Source organism: Cyrtonyx montezumae, unplaced genomic scaffold, assembly GCF_038088225.1.
Source record: "Cyrtonyx montezumae isolate F1298 unplaced genomic scaffold, pur_monq_1.0 scaffold_3, whole genome shotgun sequence".
NCBI classification, from domain to species: domain Eukaryota; kingdom Metazoa; phylum Chordata; class Aves; order Galliformes; family Odontophoridae; genus Cyrtonyx; species Cyrtonyx montezumae.
The window spans coordinates 130,749,390-130,773,661 of record NW_027072034.1 but is presented as its reverse complement, the minus strand read 5'-3'; the positions used below and the strand labels follow the sequence as shown (position 1 = coordinate 130,773,661).

Here is a 24,272-nt window from a genome sequence, read left to right as displayed (position 1 = left end):
AAATAACAATCATTACCATTGACATCATAGTGAATTTTTTTTTGCCTCAGGTTCAGGTTAGGCCTGAAGTACCTACCCAGAATTCTCTTCCAGCTTCATAAATGCTCTGATCACTTCAGGAAGTTCATATTTAATGATAAAGAGGTAGCTTGACATTGCTGAAATCAAGCAAACACTTTTAGACAAAACATAATAGCTCCAACAAAAATAATTTGTTTAAAAAAAATTGATGCTACATGAAAAACATACAGTAAAGCAGATCTTGCTAAAATAGAGAATTTTATTCAAATCACAATGTAAATAGACGTTATTTAAAGAGATTATATTTTTCTGTTATGAATATGTCCTGAATGACATCTAGCATTTGTTCTTAGATTACAGCAGTTACTACTGATTTAATAATATACTCAAATCACTGCTATGAAATTTACCCATGTAAATTTTCCTTTTGCTTTTCTTCTCTAAATGTTCTTTTTTCCAGTGAACACTGTCCACCTAATTTTTTGTAGAAAATTTGACTGTCTCTTTCGCCCTATCTCCTTGTCTATCTTGTCTCTTCTAATTTCTTTCTCCAAATACTCTACTACACATATCTAAAAAATTAGTTTTCAAGATTCTTGGCAGGATAGACTTCCATATATCTCATTTAAATATATTGGCAGAAGACATACATTTTATTAGCCACAAAGAGTTCTTTGGTGCTCTAAGAATCAATCTGAACAAGTTGAAAACCACTGGACTACAGAAAAGAGGTTTTCCTCCCTATCAGGGAAACATACATGTTTGAAGAATGGAACGAGGACCATGGAATAGGATATTTTATGATCACAATCAAGAAGGCTACTGTAGTAGACAGATATGAACCAGCTCTGTCTAGGTAGAAAAGTAGAAGAACCATGTGCTTCTCTATTTAGGTGAGATACATCTTTTCTAACCCAAGGCAGATGCATAGCCTGTACCATAGTCACTGAAGTGAACTGGCCAAGCTCTTCTGGCCATCACTGAAGTGCCTGCATTCCTCATGCAGATATCTCAGGCAACAAGAATTTAGCAGACACCACTTTATCACCTGAAACAAGGCAAGAAGATCTCCTCTTGCCTTCATTAATTAATGTGTGTTGTATCCTGCTCATCTCTGATAACATTTAGTCAGACAAAAGTTAGAGAACTTTTGTCCAAAATCTTTTACCCTTACCTCCAATATTCTGCATTGTAACTGAAACGAAAACACTACACTTCCCAGGCCATCCAAATGCCTTTTCGCCCAGCTTTTCGTATATTAATGAACCTAAAAAAAACCCAAAAAACACCAAAATAAATGAGCCATGGGTCACTAAAGTGAATGCACGTGACAAATTGCATTTCAAGATATAAAACGTGCATGCAATAGGGATTTTTAGTGAGTCACAACCTGATCTTCGTACCTCCTTCTTTTGATGTCTTCAGTAAGAGGTGGACCGAGTAGAGTGACAGCATTGCTACACTGAGCAGCAGTACCCTGTGAGGTGAAACAAGAAACAGAATCTCATGCAGGACATCAGAGATACTCAGTTAATTTGAATGGATGCTTGCTTGTTCTGAAGTTCAGTGTGTAAAGACTTCTGGCAAGCGTGTGCTCAGTACCAGGACTCCTGGTACAAAATGCATAGATATGGATTAGCTGTAGGCTACTTGTGGCTGAAGTGGCACCTTAGACACTTCAAAAGCCTCTCAATATTTGCTTAAGTTCAGATAGGTTCCAATTTATTCCACAGAAGCAGAATGTTATGTCTTAGTAAGACTCAACTAAGATATAAACAGATCTCAGGTCTTTGGACACATCTGTTCCGTGATCTCTTCTTTTAATCTCTCCTTATACAGATCTATAAAAAAAAAAAACATAAGTCCACGAAACCTAAACTGTGACTGTGACAAATTCACTGCCAACTTCTGCCTAGAATTCTGCTATTTTACCAAGAGAGATAGAGATCTTAGCTGTAGATCTGAGACTGTAGATCTTAGCTTCAGATGCACACTTTGCAAAGGATGAAGTATATAAGAAATCTTAAATAATACTAAAGTGTGGTATGACAGTGGAAGATAAGCTTTTGCAAAATTTGCAACATTCTCTTCTAAATTAGTCTGCTTAAAGGTACTAGTGACTACCTTCATCAATTCTAATTACTGCCTTGTTCCTTCCACACATTTGAATCTTTTGTGATTTCAGAAATCATCTTCTTGCAAAATGCTGGTGAAAAATATTTTGCATGACATTTTCAGAGCATAATATTGCAGGCAGCATATCCCACTACCACAACCATCTTGCTGGCATCCTGAAACAAGTGTTGGAAGGATATGTGATGATAATATGACAGAATTAGGAAATACCAACTTTATCAATGTGCCTTATTCTATGGCTGAATGGAGTTCCATTCCACTGAACACAAAGCTTTGTATAAAAATGGGAGACACTGACAGCCAGGTTTGCAAACGAATTATACCCAAAGAGGAGATATAGGTATAAGGATCAGGTGATAGTCACCTGACCAAGTTTCTTTCTCCAAGAGAGATGGACAGTACTACAGACTTTGAGTGAGAAGATTTGTCTCTCATGCTGTGAGCTCGTACTATACAGTAAGGGGAGCTCATGTCTAAGTTTGAAGTGTATCCTTCCAAAATGGCATCTTTCTTGATGACACCATCCAGCTTCTGTACAAAGACATGGCCTCTAAGTCCTGGCATGTGGGGTGGAGCTACAGTAAGTTAAAGCCATCCTGGCCACCCTGTCTAAACCCAGCCAGGCAGCAGGGGAGACACTTTGGTATGTGCTCCATGCCAGTGCAAACCTCTGTGGGAGAGGAAGGGGCAATGGGAGCTTCTGGAGAGATTCTGAGTTTTAGAAGCCCTTCTCTCAACTTCACTCTATAGAAATTTTTCAGAACAAGTGTAGTTGGGCAATGTGAGAACTGTAAATTAACTGCTGCCAGCATAGTCTAAATTAGAATTAATGTACAACAGCTTCCGTTTAGTAGGTGGAATTTTTCTGTCCTACTAACGTCACAATCTGTGAAAACAGAGGAACTTCCAGCAAGTGTATGCATGCCACAGGGGTTACTATATCCTCACACAGTTCTTCAGTTTTAAATAAAACTCTTCCTCTGCCAGAAGGAAAAATGTTCTCATGCACAAAGTATGGAAGTAGGACAGAAAAGAAAATGAACTGCAGGGTGGAGACATCCTTTGTTTTTGTTATAGGACTCCATAGGATTGCTGTACCATAACTGCAGGTTTGCATTCTGCTTTAGTACTGACAGCAGAACTAATGCCATTAGGCTCACTTCAGACTTTTTTTCAGCCACTCCTGTGAGTGAACAGATCCTGAACAAAAATATTGTAAGGGTAATTTCCTCCCCTAAAGTCTTGATATATCAAAATTTTCTTTCCAGTGACAATTTATGGCATTACTGGATAGCACAAGTGCTCAGAGAAAGCTGGGGAAAAAGAATCCTACATTTTCCAGACTCTAATTCGCTCAGTTATAGAACTGAGTTCTGTTTTTGTATCTGGAAAAACTGTATTTAACCATTTGAATACAGGTGCTGGGAAACACTTATCCAGGAGTGTGGCAGCATTTGCATCTACAATTAATGTTCAGTTACAGATTCTGCTGGCAAAACAGGAGATGTTTCTTAGCAACTGGAATCTATGTGTAGCATTTCAAATGCTGTTGCAGTTCTAGTTAAAAAACATTCAGAAAAAAGAGCCACACAGAGACAGCCATGAAGCCTGATTTAAAGGTTTCCTAGAGTTCAATAATATAGAACAATGACCTATTGTCATATGGTACCATCATACTGTGTTCCAGCCTAAAGGAAGATTAAAATGAAGGCCAGATTTAAGATTAGAAACAATTATTAATAAACAAAACAAACCCCACTAATTTTTTGTACAGTCTCTCTCATTTGACAGGATTACCCATAAATTAAAAACTTCATGTGACTACCTGTTACTGTCTATCACAACTCATCTTGTATAGATACAATATCTCAGCCACATTCTTCTGCTGTCATCTGCGCACACTGAGTACAAATAGACTGGAGGAGCAACAACAGATCTGAATGAATCGTTCATGCCTTTGCAATTAAAGCCTATTGCCTTTTTAGACCTATTCAAATACTATTCTCCCATTTCTGCATAGTGATTAGATAGTTAGGATAGTGTAAATGCATGCTTCGTGAGTAATTTATTGCCCTTGTGGACTTCCCATAATGAACCGGTAAGATTAGTGTTGTTATTTTAGGACAAGTATGCTCCCTTCTACTTCCTCCCTTCAACCCCTCCTTTTCTTTTTTTTTCTGACTACACAGCATCCATTGTCAGTTACATTCCTGACATAAAACAGAGCTAAAACAAGGAAAAAAAAGAAAGGTTTGTCAGCTGTGGATGTTCCTTTTGGTGAAGCTAAATTTTCATCACAGATGAAAAAGAGTAAGTGTAGAGTCTTGCACCTAGGGAGGAATAACCGCATGCAGCAGTACAGGTTGGGGGATGATCTGCTGGAGAGGAGCTCTGAGGAAAGGGACCTGTGTGTCCTGGTGGATGACAGGTTGGCCATGAGCCAGCAGTGTGCCCTGGTGGCCAAGAGGGCCAATGGTGCCCTGGGGTGCATTAAAAAGAGCGTGGCCAGCACGTCAAGGGAAGTGAACTTCCCCCTTTACTCTGCCCTGGTGAGTCCTCACCTGAAGTACTGTGTCCAGTTCTGGGCTCCCTGGTACAAAAAAGACAGGGATCTCCTTGAAAGAGTCCAGTGGATGGCCACAAAGATGATAAAGGGCACGGAACACCTCCCTTATGAAGAAAGGCTGAGACACCTGGGTCTGTTCAGCCTTAATGACGACTCAATGGAGATCTGATCCACATCTATAAATGTCTAAGGAGCAGAAGGCAAAGGGATGAGGCTGGACTCTTCTCAGTAGTGTGTGGTGATAGTACAAGGGGAAATGGCCACAAACTGATGCACAGGAAGTTCTGCACAAATGTGTGTGGAAACTTCTTCACAGTGCAGTGACAAAGCACTGGCACAGGCTGCACAGAGAGGTGGTGGAGTCTTCTTCTTTGGAGATGTTCAAGAACCATCTGGACTTTTATCTGTGCAACCTGGTCTAGGGAGCTGCTTTGGCGGAGTGGTTGGACTAGATGATATCTTAGAGGTCCCTTCCAACCCCTACAATTCTGTGATTCTTACAAAACATTTCCACTCTGAAAACATGATTCTTAAGCTTAACTTACCTTTCAAACAAAAACAAAACAAAGCAAAAACAAACAAACAAACAACAACAAAAAGAAAAACAAACAAAAAAGCAAGCCCCTAGATTACTGCTTATATTCTATTCATTTTATTTCTACGTACTTACACGAAAAGGATGATTCCTGTGTTGGCCATGGCATAGGACAGCCCTAGGATACCGCTGCCCATAATGGCGTTGCTGAGGTTGAATGAGGACATGCCAAAGGAGGCTCTCCCCCGGTGCTGTAGGGAGCAAAAGCAGAGATGACTACTTGTTTGTATTTTGCTGGGTGCAATAGGTTAACTGTTCTCACTGCTTGTTTTGTCTTTATTGCGCTTGATCTTTAGAGGTGGAGCCTTTTGGAGACAGCAGATTGCTGTGGCAACGGAGCCTCAGCTGGCCATGTGTTGACCAACCTCAACAGAAACACATATTGCTATCTGGTAGTTTTCCCAATTACTGGCTTAACAAATGGATTATTTTTCTCCAAGTAGGAAGTACTGCTTTCTCTGTGGAACTATAAATGTGCCAGGGGGCAGCAGAGGTTGAGAGGGAAGGAGATCTGTGTGGATCAGGCTGGGGAAAGAAAGTAGCTACTGAGAGAATGAAAAACATGAGGGAGAGGGATGGAGTGTGAGGGAGTCACATCTGCAACTGAGTGGGAAGAGATGGGGGGATATGATTTTCAATTCTAGCTTGCAATCAAAAAGATTATTTTTTTTTCTTTGATCAGATGCATTTATTTGAACAATCCTAATAAAACATGTAACATGAACTCTTAACATAATCCCTTTCTTAGTCCTCAAATTCAAGATAACTTTGAATAAAGATAAATGCTGAGCTCAGGTACCCACATGCCCACCGCACTTGCACATGGAGTTGCCTGAAGAGCTGGGAGAGCACTCTTTGTGTCATTCAGGTCTACAGAACTGATGAGGAGTGTCTCTTCTTTAACACAATGTAACTGGGTGTAGATTTGTTTACATGTAAGTTGGAAACAAGCATTAAAAATACCAGGGCCCAGATCTACCTTAATTGGGAGTAACAAAGCTTCTGTGAACCAAAACTACTGTTGGAAATAGGTGTGTAGATCTACCCTGGGCTGGATATCTTGGGTGGGATGCCAAGAATGCTGTACTCAGTGTGATCTGAAGAAATTTTTCTGATTGTTTGGGAAGACCTAGTTTTACTTGCAAGGCAACAGGAGTTAGCTGCACTAACTTAGAAAATGTTTGCTTACTGTTCTACAGCCAACATTATGCAGATCAAACTCCAGAATAACTTTGTTTACTGAAACTTTTGGAAAATGATTCAGGTTAACAGGATTTAGTTGCAATTACACTTAAAAATGAATACAACTTACATATTCTTCATTATAGTCTTCCAGTTTCTTTTTGTCCAGATATCCATTTGTAAGGAACTTCTGACTTTCTGCATCATCACTAGCAAATGGACTAAACATAAAAAAAACCCAAAAAACAGCAGATAAGGCCTATGACACGTGCTATAAATATGCCTTTTGTCTTTAGTGGAGGAAAGTGCCCTGTGGTTGCCTCGCTGGAAATGGCTTCATCAGGTGGGGAGCTGGAGGCTGATAGCTGGTTTTGAAACATCCTGAGGCTGCAAAGGGGCTGGTAGCATGATGGGCCCCACTGTAGGTGCCTGAGCATCTCCTGGTGGGAACTGCTGCCCTCTATCCCCTGCCCTGGACAGAGCTGCCCCTCTCTCAGATGGCTGCAGCAGGCAGGGAGCATGCTTGGCTTGCACTGCTCTGCGTGAGTATCAATTTTCACATTGATTTGTGAGGGTGGGAGCTGCCAAGATTGAGGTGGGGAGCCTGCAAAGGTCACTCCAGGTGGTGGTGGTGACATAGGCTGCCCCTGCTGTGCTGGGCACCCCATCTGTAGAGCAGAAAGAGGAGGCTGGGACTTGGGGGAGACGCTAGCTAAGCAATCACACTAATTTAAGCATATTACCTAGGAAATGTTTTAAGTTCCAGATGCCATTAGTGAAGCTTGCTTATTGATTACTGCCATTTAGCCAGAACAGATGAGTCTTCCCGCTTAAATGCTTACCTTCTAATTGCAGCCTTTTCGGAATCAATCAGCTCTGTGTAGTTGTCTTCGAGGCTTTCCCCGCTGTTGCTCTGCTCTTCGAGTTCAATGTTGACTTTTTGCAGCTCCATGCGATCCATGGAGTGGTCAGCGCTTTCCAACATACGGTCACTTCTTCAGGGTAAACAGGACTGCAGCGCCTGCCCACAGGTTCTCCCTACCATGGGGAGCTGCCAGAACACTCTGTTCTGCAAACAGTGCACAACAGGACTCATTAGAGTTTTCCTCAAATTAGATAAACGACTGTGAATCGTTGGGCTTGTGTTTGTTCTCTGTAAATAGCATTAGGAAAGGAGACTGTTGCAGACTGGGAAAATTCTGGGCAAGCATAATGTTCCTTTATACGCTGGCACTTGGCCTTTCTGCCTCCCTTGAAACGGTGGAGAGTGTAGTGGCCAATAGATGCATCTGGCAAAACTACAAAACCAGGTGAAAGTAGTTACTGGAATTGTCTGATTTTGCATTGCCAGAGGGTGGTGGTGCAGAAGAGTTCACTGTTAGAAGTGAGGAGTACATCAGGGTTTTGCTAACACTGCTTCCAAGTGTACAGGGAAATTCTCAGTGTTTTCAATCATTTGTTGTAAGAGGAATATTCTCACAGATTTAAATGCCTTGATTTGTCCCATTCCCTGAGTTCCACCTATAAATGTAGGCATCTCTGCATTATCACTATTTTGTTAATTAGGAGGTGCAGTTCTCATACAGCAGTTTCTGCTCTTCTGTGTCCAAGCCTCACCTACCCCACAGCTGCAAACTCTGGTGCACGCAGGGTTGTTATGCAGATGAAAGACTTAGGATCTTTACTCTTACTAGAAAAAATCCTGTTTTTAAAGAATGATATTAATAAATGGTCAGCTCTTTAAGTGGATTTCTATATATTCTATATGCCAATTTCTAAATTGGTCAAGGGAAGCTGTGCAAACCGAAGTAACAAAGAGGACTAGAGGATTTCAGCAGTCTCTTGCTACAGTCTGCAAACATACATTTGCATTCATCTGCTTATTCCCACGTTCGGGAGGAAACTATTTTGCAAGAAACCTTTCAGTTTTACAACAATTTTCCCTTCCCAAAGACACTCCTCAAGGCAGGTCCCATCTCCATTTCTCAGTCTGGGAGACAACAGAGCAGGAAAATGAGGGGAGTGAGCACAAATTGGGTAGCGTTGCAGACACTGTACTACCTGTGCCAGCCCCACAGCCTCCTGGCCTTTCACCTTCTGCATGGCAGGTGACCACGCTGGCTGGAGCCTTTTATAAGTACCACATGCTAAGTACAAACCAACGACAGTATCAGAAAACAATGCTACTAATTATTTCCATGTCTGGCCCTTTGTTGCACTAAACCTGCAATTTCTCTCAGTTTTGCATTTGTGGATGTACACTCTCTCTTAATGACCAGACCTTCACTATCACATGCTGTCCTTAAGAGCATCTGCAAATGTATCTGTAGTGGCAAAATATTAGAGTGCTTAGGCTTAAAATGCAAATGTAAACTTTAAATAACAGTCCTGGAGGCTAAAACTGACCCTGGGCCAGTAAATAAAGTCAGCTTCCTTACTTCTTACTAAAACCATCCACCCAGACCAGACAACTGAAAAGGAAAAGCATTATCAGAGTGCATTAGGAGGTTTCCTACCAGAGATCGCAGCTCTGTTTATTCCTTTCTGCTGCCGCTCGGGGAGTGTGAGCGTGGGTGCGAGCAGCAGGCAGTGCAGCTGGCAGACTCACATTCCTGCAACGTGGGGATTCTGCCCAGTCGGGGTATGAGTAACACCAGGAGAATAAAGAAAAATTTAAAAGCCCAGAGCCCTCCCAACTGCAGCTTCATTCACAGAACCTTCAAATAGATATGCTGTCCTGTCCAGGGAAGAGAGTGGTTCCACTGCCCGATGCTTATTTTGAGTTTGGTGTCTAAAAACCAAACAGTCATGTCTGTTTGCACTTAGTCCTGTTCTGATAAAGGGCCAAATCTATACTGTGTGCACTGCCTGCTGCTCGTTGGAGAAATGTTTTTTTTTTTTCAGATGCGGCAGTCCAAAGCATACACTCATCTTCAAAGAGTTGGACATGGGAGAAGTAAGCAAAAAGTTGCAAAGAGTTGAGTTACACAGAGGTTAGATTGAGGAGGAAATTCTGTGCAGTTTGGAAGGGGAAAAAAATTGACTAGAAATACACATTACAGCATAAGAATCGTTTGGACATTGTCCTGTCAAACATTTACACAAGTGAATAATCTTACTTATGGGCGTCATCACAAGAGGCTGTGAAATTACTGCATAAAGCAGGAATTTTCCAGCGGAGTCACAAAAGCTCAGATGGCAATATTAGATCTGTTGAGAGCACAGTGGCTTGCAGTTGTCACTTGTTAGGGAGCAATTGGTAGAGGTCCAGGGGTCTTTTTGACAATGAGCTGAAAGTCATTAACATAAACATGGGCAGGATGAGACCCACAGAGCACACTTACTGTTAGATTTGAATCCTGCTGCAATAGCGACCAGGAGTGCCTTTGATCTTCAGCAGAATTTTTCAGAGCTGGCCTTACCGGTTGGAAAACCATCTTATGATGTAACCAGTATTCAAAAAAAATCACAAAACTGAAAGGTTTGGGAGGATGCTGAGGTCTAATCTACCACAAGCAAGTTCTCAGCATGTACTCAGAAGGAGTAAGCTAAGCAAAGAAGGACCACTGCCATCCCTCTGCATGACCACACTGCTCCTGGGTTGCTTCAGTAACTGTGAGACATTATCTAGGAACAGGGGTACATACTAGTTTGCTACACTGAGAAGAAAATAGTGGCTGAATAACAGTGGCTGCATCTGAACCCCTGTAGACTGGTAGACAGGTGACTGCTGCCCCTGGGTGATGGTCAGGGCCAGGAGCAGGGCCACACATCAGGGCATGGCCACCAAGGCCAATTGGGCTTCTGTCCTGCCAGAATATAACTTATCACATGAGGTGACACAAATCAAAGGTCATCTGCTTCAGCTCCCCTGGGATTGAATGTTTTCTGCTTCAGAATTCTGGATTTGGCACCCAAAATGCATTGGAAGAACCTAAATCCATCATAATATACCCAGATTATTCCTCCTACAGAGGAATTCCATCAGTTCACAATAACTGAAAATCTCTCCACTTCTTTTTCTTCCAGTTAAAATCAATGCTTTTTCCCTTCAGACTTTCCTGCAAAAAAAATTTATTAGCTCTACAGTATTCCTTAAAATTGGCTTTACTTTTTCCTATGTCATTCTTCTCAACAGAAGGAAGTATAGCATTAAAATGAAGGTTGCAAAAGTGATCTGCCTATTATTAGAGGAAAGTTACTAATTCCTATACAATTATTTCCTGTACAAGTACTGAGTACTGTTATTTGTTGCTTATTAAATAATGGTTTTCAGAAATGTCTCAGAAATCTGTGATTTTATTTGGCATCTGATATCACAGTGTTACTATCTTCCCTCTGATCTGCCGTAAGGACAGTTAGAGAATGGTTAATCATCACAAATAATGCCATTTTTGTAGGTTTTATAGTAGCAAGATTTGTAAGCTCCACCATGGTATCAAGTTAGCAGATTAGCCAGATTCCTCATCTTCCTGACAGTGAGCTTACGATATTATTGTCTGCACAGCTATTTCAAAATGAAGTAAGTGTTATCACTGTGAAATAAGCAATTAAAATGCAAAGTCTGCTTTTACAAATTCATTTATTTTCTGGAATGTTAGCCAAGTAAATCAAGAGCCTTGAAGTTAAGCGGGAGTTCCAAAGGAAAACAAGAAAATAAGCATTTCTTATTTGTCTGGTCAATGTTGACACCTTCTACTTCTCTGGTTGTTTACATTTTGTTCTTCTGTATAGATAGATAGATAAACAAATAAATAAGAGCTATATTTCATTTCAGAAGAAATACCAAACAGACTTGCCAACATAAATCACCATGTCAGTAAATCTGAAGGAGGCCATCCTTCATCTTGTACTTAAATTTACAGATTAATTGATTGAATTTCTCATTTGTAAATTTTCTCATTTTTGGAAGATGTGGACGGTGTCTAAAATAAATTGATCATACATTATAGAGAAAAATGCTTTAAGTTTACCTCTGAGCAGAGCTGGTTCTCTTGCTTGCTAACCGGCTTCTATCTTTTAGGGTTTGCACCTGTGATGAAAAGTTTGATCATGTGCAACCTAGAGCAGTTGGACAGTGATTTAAAGTCAAATGGGAGTGTATCAGATGAGCCAATCAACAGCAGCTACACCCCAACAACTCCCTTTGACAAACTTGCGTCAGCTTTAAAAAAAAAGTAAAAAAAAAAAAAAAAAAAAAGTGAATCAGTTTATTGGAGCGCACTGAGAGCAAACATCTCCCTTCCAGACCTATTTGCTCTCAGAGCTTAGCACTGTTACAAAACGTGTATCTGCAGAATGCTTCACCCAGGCTGGATCACACATTTGATAATCTTGAATTCTGAATGACCCACGCGCATTAAACTTTGCAGTAGCACAACATTGATAAGCCTTGAAAATGGCATCTGGAAGAAGGAATTCTGGGCTTCCACACAGCTCTTATCTCTGCTGTGCAGAGACACATGTTGAGATGGCAGCGAGGTGTGCACGACAGGGCTGGGTCGGAAGTGTGTGCCTGCAGACAGGTACCTGACCTATGCCTTAGTTTCCCAGCTGAAATATTTACCATAATAGCAATTGCAGAGGCATATGTCAAGTGTTATTCATTTAACTGCAATATAGACCTGTGGAGTAGTAATTTCATTATCTGTGATAAGCCTTTTCTACCTCAGAATTTACTACCTTTTATCCAATTACATAATGACCATAATTAAAAAAAACAAACAAACAGAAAACCACCTCTCTTCTTCCTTACCTCCTTTCCTCGCTCCCATGTAGGCTCTGTGATGAAGCCCTCAGCCTGGCACAACTGGGAAAGCAGGAAGGCTGGGATGACACTGAGTCCCTGCAGAGCAGATCATGTTAGCCCTGGCAGGGTGACAGCCTGGAGGGACTGGTACTTCTCTCTGTGCACTTCTCAATGCTGTGTTTCTTCCTGAGCTAGCACTGATGTGTTGGAGCCACAGCTGCCCTACACTTCAGTGGGTGTCTTTTCCTGACTACCACCATCACAGTGAAGAATGGAGGAGCAGGGCTCCTTTCAGCTTGCTGCCACTGCTGGCCATGGTGTGTTGTTTCATGTTTTCCCCTCCAAAAAATCTGACTACAGATACAGCCCCAGACAAATAGCTCAACAAAAATAATCTCTTTCTCCTTTAGTTCTGCATTCCCATGAAAATGTGATTGCTTGTGAGGGCTGTCAGACCACAAGATGCTGAAAGCAGATATTAGAAGGTGAATGGTTCACAGCCAGAGGTCCTATCTTGCCTTAAACCTGTGTGCACAGTTGGAAAAACGGGACAAATTCTGGACTTAGACTTGCTGAGCAGACTTTGAGTCTCAAGGCTGCATGTGTTTTCCATTGCATTCTCTGTTCTAATGAAGAAAACAAGCTTTCCCTCTGAAGCATAAGGCATAGAATAGGCGTTCTTAATGAATTAAAGGAGTTCTTAGATGCCTGAAAAATCACAGTTGGACACCGATGTGTTTATACCTTTGTTAGAGTGGGACTGTGAGAGGGACTGGGGGAGCTCCGCTTTCCTTGTGCCTGTTTGCTTTGCATGCTTGACAGAGGTGTGAGTGTGGACATTTTCTCCCCATGCTATTGCTCATGTGAGTGCCTCATGTAATGACAGAGGATAGAAAAGCATTTCTTTAAACAAATGAAAATAAGATTGTAAACCATAAAGCAAACAGCAGGGAGATTTGGAAACAGATGTACTAACAAATCAGCAGCAGCTGTGAAAATTACTCTGGATACATTTTTTGAACCTGATTAAAAAAATAATAATAAAGATTAGAGTTTACTTTCTTTTCAAATATAACAGATATCGGTTCTTCAATAACTCTGTTTAACTCCCACTGGTGTGGCACAATTCTCTCCATAGCCACATCAGGGTGCTTGGGTAGATGTGGAGACATGGAGCTATCAAGACTGACAGTGCACAGGAGTGCCCCTGCTGCAGCACCTGATGCCCCAAAGATGTCAGGTACCATAGGCCCTAAGGAAGGCAGGACTGACACAAGCCATCCTCCTGCTTGTCAACAATTTTTATGTGCAGAAGGAGAGCCAATTGTGTTAACATGGGACTTCTTGACATAGACAGTTCTTTTTGCCTCTTCCTAACTAGAAAATACTGGTTAACTTGTATTGGGAAGGACTCCTCTCAGCAGAACAAATGTTGATGTCCAATCTTCATCTGGAAAGTAGACACTGCAATTCATGGGACTGCAGAGTCCTTTCTATCATGTTTCCAATGGGGATGCATTTACTTACAATGTTTCTAAAAAAATCTATGCTTGGGCCAGAATTACTTGAGGTCATTAATGGGTTTAAAAAAGGAAATACATGTTTTTTTGCTTTCTAGCAAATTGTTGGACTAAATTCTTGATTGTAATGTTGTGAACAGTGAATAAACAAAAGTATGACCTTGGGATGCATGTGCCATTTGTGCCTGCTTACAGCTGGTTATAACTTTCTGTGAGACATGCTTTACTGAAGACACTTTGCAGTCCAAATAGGATCCCTTACTTTGAAGGAAAGGCCAAGTGTACTATTTTTGACTGAAACTAAAAAAAAAAATCATCTGCTAGATAAACCTCTTCTTTTTTGGTTCTATACTATACTCTCTAACAGTCATCTCAGTATCTAGTTCTCCCCAGGGAGCTCTTCCCTGCAGTGCATGTGTTTACCCTTTCTCTGAGGGAGTCAAGTCAACTGCATCTTGGATTCTGGCCTCTTTTGGCTCTCTACCATCTCACAGGGACATGCCACCATCTCTAGGAAGACGTTTTAGTCATGGCAGAAGTGAGGGCTGAAGGCACATTTCTTGCCCAGAGAAGTCCTTTCTGAACAATCTCTTACAGCAAGAAAATGTTTTCAGAGCACTATTCAGGGGGAACTGGAGCTACTTGAGTGGTGGTGCCATTATGTAGGGCATAGAGATCCCTATACTCCAGGCATAAGATCCTACATCAGCAGTTCCCATTTTCTGTAGGCTATCTTGCTCTCCAGGGAGAAAAACCTGCCAGCCATTGCTCAAAGCCCTTGTCTGAGGTAGTTAAGAGCTAGTTTGGTTGTGTGAAGTGGTGTTGGCTCAAAGCTAAACAGTTCAGGTTCCTCAAACACGGGTAGCACTGATGGGGTTCTAATGGTCTCTGCTCCCTATCTGTGCCCCAACCACTGTCCTGCAAACGTAGACTGCAGCAGTCAGACTCTGAGATGTAGTTTCTAGGATCTCAGCCTAGATAAAATAGGTCATGGATGTGCTGCTTTCCCTAACATCTGCTCACTTTGCCTGTCCCAAAGCCTAGCTGAGCAAAAAGGATGAAATAAGGTTGACACTGAAGGTGCAGGAAGTGCTTTTCTCAAAATGCTAAGCATGTTTCTACTGCAATTTGTTCTTTTATTTTTAGACTGTAGAGTTGTATTAAATGTTTTATACACAGGTTTTGATTCACAATAAAACAGAACAACAAGATGTAATCTTCCTCTAATGAAACAGTCTGAATTCTCACCCGGATCCTTCAGCCGTGTGTCTGCTGCTGGACAAAACATTCAGATTTTCAGAATAGAAAAATCAGAGTCTGAGAAAGAAGGTCATATTTAAACTGCCAAACAGAAAACTAAGTGAAATATGTCAGCAAGCTACTGATATTTGAAGTGTAATTACTGAGTTTGCAGAGCCAGAATCTTCTCAGCAGTGCCAGACTGCCCAGGAACTCACATAGTCACATACATACTCAGGATGAACATAGTACTGTGTTCAGTTTTGGGCCCCTCAGTACGAGAAAAATACTGAGGCCCTGGAGCATGTCCAGAGAAGGGCACTGAAGCTGGTGAGGGGTCTGGAGCACAGGTCTTATGAGAAATGGCAGAGGGAAATGGGATTGTTTAGACTAGAGAAGAGGAGGCTCAGGGGTGACCTTATTGCTCTCTACAACTACCTGAGGAGAGGTTATGGTGGGGTGGGAGTCGGCCTCTGCTCCCATGTAACTTGTGATATGACTGGAGGGAATGGCCTCAAATTGCACCAGGGGAGGTTCAGTTTGGACATTAAGAAAAATTTTGTCTCTGAAAGAGTGTTTATGTGCTGGTATAAGCTGCACAGGGAGGTGGTAGAGTCACTGTCCCTGGAGGTTTTCAAGAAATGTTTAGATGTTGTACTGAGAGGCATGGTTTAGTATGGAAATATTGGTGGAAGGTGGACAGTTGGACTGGATCTTGAAGTCTTTTGCAACCTTAGTGATTCTATGATTCTATAGGACAAGCTTTTTATAGGCATGTTGCTCAGGGATGCTGCAGAATTGCAGCCACTGGAGTTTTTCAAGATCTTTCAAGAAAAAGCCATGTCTGAGCTGATCTGCTTTGTGGACCGCTATCCTTCACAGGGTTCTTCCAGCTGTCATTGTTGATAAGTCTGTGAAGCTGCATGAGGATGTTTTTGTGCAGAAATGCAAAGATGTTGAAGATGCTGATGGTGACACTACTGATGGTGGTAATGTGATTAGGTGTGGCATGCCAGACACTAGGCAAATAACGTACCATGTATCACAAGCAGGTTGAAAAAGGAAAGCCTTAGTGAAGAACTCAATAGTCCATTGATTACTTGAGATTTTCTGAAGAAAGTAAGAAAAATTTTGACATGTCTTTGTCTTCACACGTACACTAAACATGCAGCCACCCATACACAGATGAAAGTGTTCTTTTAAAATGTCAATATTCTCAATTTTTTCAAAACAAAACAAGGTAGTTGGAAAATGTATTATTATTTTTTTTGTATCAGAATTACTAGTGTGTTCTGAAAAAAGATTCTGACATCCTATTTTTCACTTCCAAACACAGAATTTCTTATCCCCAAGTTTAATGCAATCTCTGTAGCATTAATGAGCTTCACAGGACACGTATGAAAGCTGCATTTGCAATTGAGTGTGGTAAACTGAGGAAGAGCTAAAATAGGCCATTAAATAAAACTTGAGAGAATTTCAAAATAATGGCTATAAATTACAATATATTAATTGGTTTACTATTGTGCTTTGTGACAATGTGCTTATCACATTCAGCATGACTATAGATGGCACAGAATATTTAGTCTGGGACATTACCACATCTCCCTGTGTATGTATTTATTAATATCCAATATTTTTAAGCAGAAAATAAAGACAGAGGGATTCCAGATGCATAACCCCTAACAAAAGGCACTTCACTACAATGATTGACCAAGGACAACATTTGTCTTAAGGTATGTATGACTAATGGAGGGAGACAGAAACATCTCAGTCAATGATTCAGCCCACCTACAAGGGCTTATGGTCACCAGGCAATGTGATACCTGACTGCACTTCAGTCAGTTGCTTAAAGGTTGATGGCATGAATCTGGGCTTTGGGCAACAGTATGTTACTTATACTACTTAAATGAGAGTTTGACCATGCAAAACATATTTTGACTTCTGTCTATTTAAATGATACTACAAATATACAAAGACCTCCTCTCTAATTTTTTTGCCCCAGGCCTTCTTGTTGTTCCACACCCTCACAAAAATGATGACTTCAGCGGTGTCAGTCCCCCCTCCATTATTTTCAGAACACATTTGGGAACATCTTGCACTGTCCAGACAATTATTATTGGCTTCCAGCCTTGTTTGAGTGAAGACAGGGTCTACCTAGAGATTTTTACTGCATGCTTTTGTCTATTGTTTGCTCTGAAAGTATCCATGTGTGCTGGAAAGAACATGTTGTTCATGCTCTGCATGGAGAGAGAGATAGCAAACAAAGGTGCAGAGCAGAGGAATGATGAATTCACTTAGTGAATAGCCACTGCTGGATACTGTGCAAGATGATTTTGTGTGTTTTCTGAATATAATATCTCAATGAGAAATTTTTAGGTGTAAGATCAATTTGTCCTATCCCTTTGCCATACTGGTATAATTAAAAAGTGTTAGCATCCTCATCATTTGGAACTATGTACTGCAATTTCTCTCTTTGCACTATGCCATTTACTTAGTGTAGAGGCAGAATGTCTGCTTTCTCACAGCTGCTGCCACATTATACTTAGTTTGATATTTTAGTCTCTGTGCTCATTTAAAGTGCCTAATTTTTGAGCTTCTGCAATGACCTCTTCATCCTGAAGTCTTTACCAAAGCAGACCAGCTCAGATATGACCTGTTGGAATTCTTCATCCAGGTTGCCCCCAGTCCAAGCTGCCATCTCCTGTGGAGGCATTTCAGACCCAAGCTAGCCTGATTCTTGCCCCCTATTCTCGGGTGCCTGAAAGGTTTTGTCCCATTGTCCAAGCAGAGGTGTCCACTATGACTTGTGTCCACAGTTCTCTACCATGATGTAAAAATACTTTCAGTCACACAGGACTGTGGAGAGCTCATCATTTTTCATTTAACACATACACGCAGTTTTGTTTGTGTTTACTCATCCAGGGAAACCTATATTTGCTTGGTAATGTAAAGCTTTCACATGCCTCCATATGTACCAGCATGGTGTGCCAGGGCAGGAAAAGTGACCACCACCACTCCCCAACTCAGGAACACAGAAATAAGGGCTGGAAGAGTTCTCTTGAAGCCATCTGGGTTGTATTAGCTAGACTGCAGCCAAGGAAAGGGACGAGATTTTTCCACTCTATCTGGAGCTTTTTAAAATATGTCTCAGTTTTGGGCCTCCCAGTTCAGGAAAGCTATTGGCATACTGGAAGGAAGTGTACCAGGATGGTACAAGGAGAGGATGAAGGAAGTACACTTGCTCAGCTTGGAGAAGAAAAGTCTATATTGTTCCTGTCTACAACCACTTCACTGGAGCGTGGGGAAGACAGAGTCAGGCTCTCATGAGTCAGAGAGGCACTAACATAGAAGGTCCATAGTAGGATTAACAATATCTGGGTCCTTTCTGACTGAGACCTCAACCATAAGTTGTAGCTCCCATGTTGAGGTAAGGAAGAGAAGCAGGCAAAGGGTTAGGGCACTTTTATCAGACCAGTGACTTAGCTGGAAAAAAATGAGAAAGTCTAACCTTTGTTTGAATATATTTGTGTTAACCATTATTTAACTGCTTGTGTTATGGTAGTTGTAACATTAGGACTCAACAAGCTTTATAAAAAACATGAAAAAAAACACTAATAATTTAGTTTCATCGGGCATATTTAGGGTCCTACAACTAGATTCCTTTTTTTTATAAAATAACAATTTGTTCACATAAATTAGATGAGATTAAAATCAGTTGATGAAAACAATCAGAATTCACTTTTTATTAGTGGACTCTGCAGGAGAGCAATATGGTTATTTGTACTGTCTGAGCAGCATGTAACACTTTGCATCACTTAATGATGTTATTTAGACCCGGGCAGCAGTCGTATCTTTAGGATAAATTAGGATGGGGTACCACTCTTAAAAAAAGATTATATTTACATAGGTCATTACAAAAGTAATGCCTGCTTTTTATTTCTATGAAAACTACCAGTTGTCAGTATGTCTGCCCAAATCAAACCTTACAGACAAATTCTCATCACTTTAGAATAAGATGTCTCTATGGCCTTCATGGACCTAATTCAGTCTCTACTCCCTAGTCCTCCACCTGCAAAACAAGCAATGTAGTGCATCCCTGTTTCACTTGAACATCATAGAGATAAGTATCTTAAAGGCTAAGCTGCAAAGAAGCATATGGGTCCTCAAAGAAAACTGGCTGTCATTTATCCAATGCTATTTAATGAATGAGATATAATAAATTAAATTAAAAAGATTAAAATATAAAAAAGGTTAAAAAGATCAGAAACATACTCTATGTGAAATGTGTTTAATTTTTTTTATGTTGAAACTTCATTTCCAGAAAAGCTTTGTCTCTGTCAGTTCCACATGCTTCTATTGATTGTGTTCCTTACTCCATGGTAGTGACTTCTTTTAATGCTTTATTAGTTTATATAAAAGACAACAAATAAAATCACCAGAAGACTTAGAACAATGATTCATGTTATTGTTATTACTCATTATTATCATTTGTCATATGAGACAATGCCTGACTTTGCATTTTTCCTCTTTTAAAAAGAGAAATCTGGCTCAGCTCTGAAGGCTTCAAACTGTTTATTATACCAGCTGAAAAATGTTTATTACACTGTCATATTTTCATATCCCTCCTGCTACCTTGTGAAGAACATACTTTTGCTTTGACCTAACTGTTAAAATTCTGCAAGGTTTTGCTCTCTCTGTTCAAGTTATTGATCCACTGAGTTCAATGGTGTCATGTGATGGCACTCAGTATCTGACCCAACAGATTGTCCTCTACCTTTCAGTACTGTACCTAATCATGAGGGGCTCTGCATGGGGAAGGCTTCATTCCAACTTTCAATCCTGATTAATGAGATTTCCTGACTTTTGAGCTCTGTTCTTTACTAAAAAGTTGACTTAGAAATAGTTATATATTGCCTATCTTTATACTTGTTAGTGCATTTGAGCAGGGGGAGAAGTTGCAGGAGACACATGCAATAACTAAAAATAATGATAGAGTAACAGTAATGACAACCCTATTTTCATATTGCAGCTGAAGTGAATTTGTGCAGAACTTTGGCTGAGAGGCTTTCCAGGCACTTAAATGAGCCCTTTGGACTCCAGAGCCTCACTGACTCCAGCTAGATGGCAAGACCATTGCCAAGTGTCTTTCTGAATACAAATAGAAATCAAAGAAAGTCACCTTATGGGAACTCAAGAACATTTGACACTGCGTGACTGTGGAGTGTATTTGGAAGCCTAACAATCTCTAACTTTTGTACCCAGCACGTGGAGATGTTCACATTTCCTCCTGAGTTCTGCCACTTGGTCAGACAAATTGCATTGCCTTCTCCTATCTACTCCTACTTGCGCTGTTGAGATTGTCCATGACTCAGTAACCAGTGGAATGTAGTTAGAAATAGAATTCACTGTGGCATGAAAACCTCTCAGATAGTCTGCCTGACTCTGCAGTGATGTCAATATTTATTGCTGCTGTCACAGACCCAGGAAAGTTACACAGACTTGGTGAGGATGTTGCACTTGTGGTTCATGTAGGGTTACATAAAGCACTCTCCTTTTGCTTTTGAATATAAGTGGTATTGCATCATAATTGGTGCCAGCAAGTCGGGTTTTTCAATCACTCAAAACAATATGACAGACATATCTGGTCACCTGCTTCGTGGTCCACAGACCCTGCTGGGTATGAGCCCCAGAGGGGCCATTCTAATGCTGTAGTCCTGCAGCTCCCTTGAGTCAACATAGGCAAATGCTGATGCTAAAAGAGGCAGTACCAACTTCCCACTGACCCAATCACTGTTGTCACTTTCTTTGTTTCCCCAGGGACTGCAAATAGCCATAAATACATGTAAGAAGAAAAAAAATAGTCCAGCATAGCTCTGTGCCACCTCACTACATGGCTGCACAAACATCTGGAAGAAGGGAGAGAGAAATGTCAGGGGCAGTGAGTAGGCACAGATGAGGACTGAAAGGTAAGCCAGCACTGCTCATTCCAGTTTAAACTGATTGTGGCGCTCACAAGTAACTTAGAAAACCTTGTATTATTTTTTCTCACGATGATTGTGTGAAAGCAGGAGGCAGATGTCCCTGGTTCATTACACCCATGTTAGGCAGACAGGATGAAACCGAATTTCAGCCTCCAGAAAAATGCTGTCAGAAATGCTTAAGCTAGTCTAAACATAGCTGATGTGCCCTTCACTTACAAAGTGTTTCACATTATCCATGATGACACATAAAATCAAGTGCTAATAATTTCATATGAAACATAACCCAGTCAAGTTGCTCTTTTAAATCAAAATCATTCTCATCTTTAAATAAAAATGAAAATCATTTGCTAAATTGCTTTCTGCTTCAGAAAATGGTGTTAAGAATAATATTTCTTAATAATGATTCTTATAAAAGCATTACTTACAGTTAGTTCAAAAAAAATTCTTCAACTGGCTACAATATTTTGGCACTGTGACTAATGGAGTTTACTGCCTTTCCAATTAAAGAAAGTTTAGCAACTACACTATGATTAGACCACAGCAAGAACCTTTTCCATTCCTCATCCCCCTCACTGTCATCAAAAGGCCTTTGTTGTTGTCTTTTAACCTGGCTTTAACTCTAAAGTAACAGAGTTTATTACAATCCTTGCTGAGAACAACTCTTTGAGAAAAATTGATTTTGTCTTCTATCAGTGGTAAAACTTCATTGACACAGGCAAATCCAAGAACTAATATTACTAATCACTGAAGAACCATCCCCACCATGACCACCTCATGCTTTTGGTTTTATTTTAAGAATTGTGACTGTGGTTCTTCAAGGACAAGTAAGAGTTAATGTCAAAAAGTGGGACAAAAATCTAATTGTTTATCACAAAATATTACAAAATAGCCTGAAGAATCTTCTCATAGCCTGAGTAATCAACCTTCTATCAAGGTGGGTCAATCAAGCTTTCAATTCAAACACAGCTGCTAAAAATTGGAGAGAAGAGAAACCAGGCACTACACTCCAGTTTAAGCACTGTACTCAGAAAGATAGTACAGAGTCTTGGCATTAGTTGAGAACATAAAAGCAATCAGAAAATAAGTCTGCTTTGGAAAGTTTTGTTTTATTGAAGCTGGAAATGTATGCATTTATCTTAATTGTTAAAATGGAACTTAATGAGAAAAAAGAGAGAATTGAGATTTTTTTCTTTTCTTTCTTTTTTTGTGAATTATTAAAGGAAAAAAGATGGTTCTTGATTTCTAATAGCATTTATCATTTCTTTTAATCAAATCTTATAGTAAAAATTTTTTTCTGGTTTAGTGGACTGAATAAGCATGGACCAGAAGACTGTGAGCACACTGCAATGAACAGTCACCATTTCAGCATACACATATATATTTTTTACTTTGCACTTGTCTACTGATCTTAATTTGAAATTACGCATATGAGTACTGATAAAACACAAATGTATTTATATTTTGTTTTTTGAACTGTCATCAGTAGTTCACGTCTTTATTTCTCCAGTGTTGATATGTATCTAGTAGAAGTTTTGTAATCCACTCTATCTGAGTACTTATTCTTAAGTAAAATTTGAATGGAAATCTAGAAACCAACAGTTCTCACAAAAAATAATTTGTATTTTTATGTGCTGCACTTTCATACACCATTATCATTTCTTATGCCATTGTGTAATTTTGCTCATATATTGATTAGTAATTTCGTAAATTTGAAAAACACAATTCCCAAGTGGTGACCATGACCCTAGAAAAAGTTTAGAGAAAACAAACTCATTACGAGACGTACCTTGCAATAGATGTTTGTTTAACTGGAAATCCAGCAGAGCAGCTGCCCAGTGCAACGGTACATATTTGCTTCTGAATCCTTTCTCAAAGGCACTATTTAAACATGTTGATGAACTGGAGTGGATTTCTCCCCACCTCCATTCCAGCAAAACAAGGAGACTCAGAAGATAAAAATTGTTTTATTATTGGAAGTAGTGCTCCGTGGTAAGTGAGAAATTTGCTTTCTATGATTCTACTGAAATAGGAATGTGAAACGTTTCCATATTCCTGTACAGATGCAATGTCTGTGTGTACCGCTGCTTAGTCACATTTATATTTGAAAATGAATATACTTCTATTTCTAGAAGTGTTTGTATATAGAGCTCCTACTTGTCCATATTTGGCTCGATGTTAAAGATCTGGCCACTCTAGCTTCCCCATTTTAGAAAGAAAGAAATAGGAATTACTGTGTAGAGAATAGCAGTCCAAATCAAGATATATGATTTGTTTCAGAACTGGTTGTGATTTTTGTTAAATGGTGGATCAGTGACACTGATGAGAGTTTTATGATGTGTCCAGCTGTACTAGCTATCACTTAACTACACACAGCATCTTCAGCTGTAACTCGCAATAACAGAAAATTTTTAGTCACCCCTGCTCTGGGCTTAGTTCAGCACTGTGACCTACAGGGGAAAGTTTGCATCTCCTGAGCCAGTCATGCTTTACACTTCCTTTCTGGGACAAAAACAAAACTGCTTGGAGCAGGGATGATTGTTTTTATAATAAAATAAAAGTGAACAGTACAAGATGAATCATGCTGTTGTGTGAGAGTTCTGTGAATCCTGTATAAAACCAAACTAGAAATGTATATCAACTGTTTACTCTTATTTGCTTTGTGTCTTCACCTGCACTGTTGTCAACGAAGAGTAAATTGTGAAGTAGAAACACGGACTGAAGCCTGAAATACTCATTTAAACTGAACTCTTACTACTGGCAAAGGAAGGTATATCTGAGTAACCCCATCATACCTTAATGTTTTTACTGCAAAAGTGAAAAACACGGTAAAAAGAAAAACAACAAAAAGCAAACATATTTCTTCTGCATCCAGCAATTTTGTTCCACTAATCAGAATGTTGCATATTAATCTGATCTGAAAGAATAAAACTATGCCTCTTGACAGGACTTGTGTGGGAGGCTTGAGAACCAAAGGTCTATTCCCTTAAATTTCAACCTTTTGTTTCACATTTTAGCAGATTTTTTTGTTGTTTTTAATTAACTTATGCCTTTTCTCCTTCTTTTCAATCCCTTTAATATTTATTTCAGAAATATTACTTTTAAATTTTCCAATATAATTTCTGGATAAATGAAAGAAAAAGACCATAAAATAAGCCATAGTAGGAATAAGATTTGTTCTATAAATTAAGGTAATGAATTACTAAAAAAAGAAGGGAATACAGTATATTTTTGATGCAGTGCTATGGACATGCTTTAAAAAAAAAAACACTGAGGCAAAATGGAC

General features: G+C 39.9%; 1 protein-coding gene across 4 annotated transcripts in view; it reads right to left on the bottom strand.

The window, feature by feature from the left end:
• SLC38A4 (solute carrier family 38 member 4) overlaps positions 1-22,793 on the bottom strand; it is a 31,475-nt gene extending 8,682 nt beyond the window's left edge. For 2 of the 4 annotated variants that reach the window (XM_065743391.1, XM_065743394.1), the window contains exons 1-7: positions 11,474-11,537; positions 7,343-7,569; positions 6,631-6,721; positions 5,394-5,509; positions 1,425-1,498; positions 1,196-1,288; positions 77-158 (exon numbers count right to left, since the gene is read on the bottom strand). In XM_065743391.1, the coding sequence (XP_065599463.1) occupies positions 77-158; positions 1,196-1,288; positions 1,425-1,498; positions 5,394-5,509; positions 6,631-6,721; positions 7,343-7,485 (599 nt within the window). In that variant the 5' untranslated portion in view covers positions 7,486-7,569; positions 11,474-11,537. Of the gene's footprint in view, positions 1-76; positions 159-1,195; positions 1,289-1,424; positions 1,499-5,393; positions 5,510-6,630; positions 6,722-7,342; positions 7,570-9,016; positions 9,063-11,473; positions 11,538-22,775 lie in introns of those variants that run through there. The other 2 variants (XM_065743393.1, XM_065743392.1) reach the window with 2 other exon arrangements.
• Positions 22,794-24,272: the final 1,479 nt, after the last annotated feature.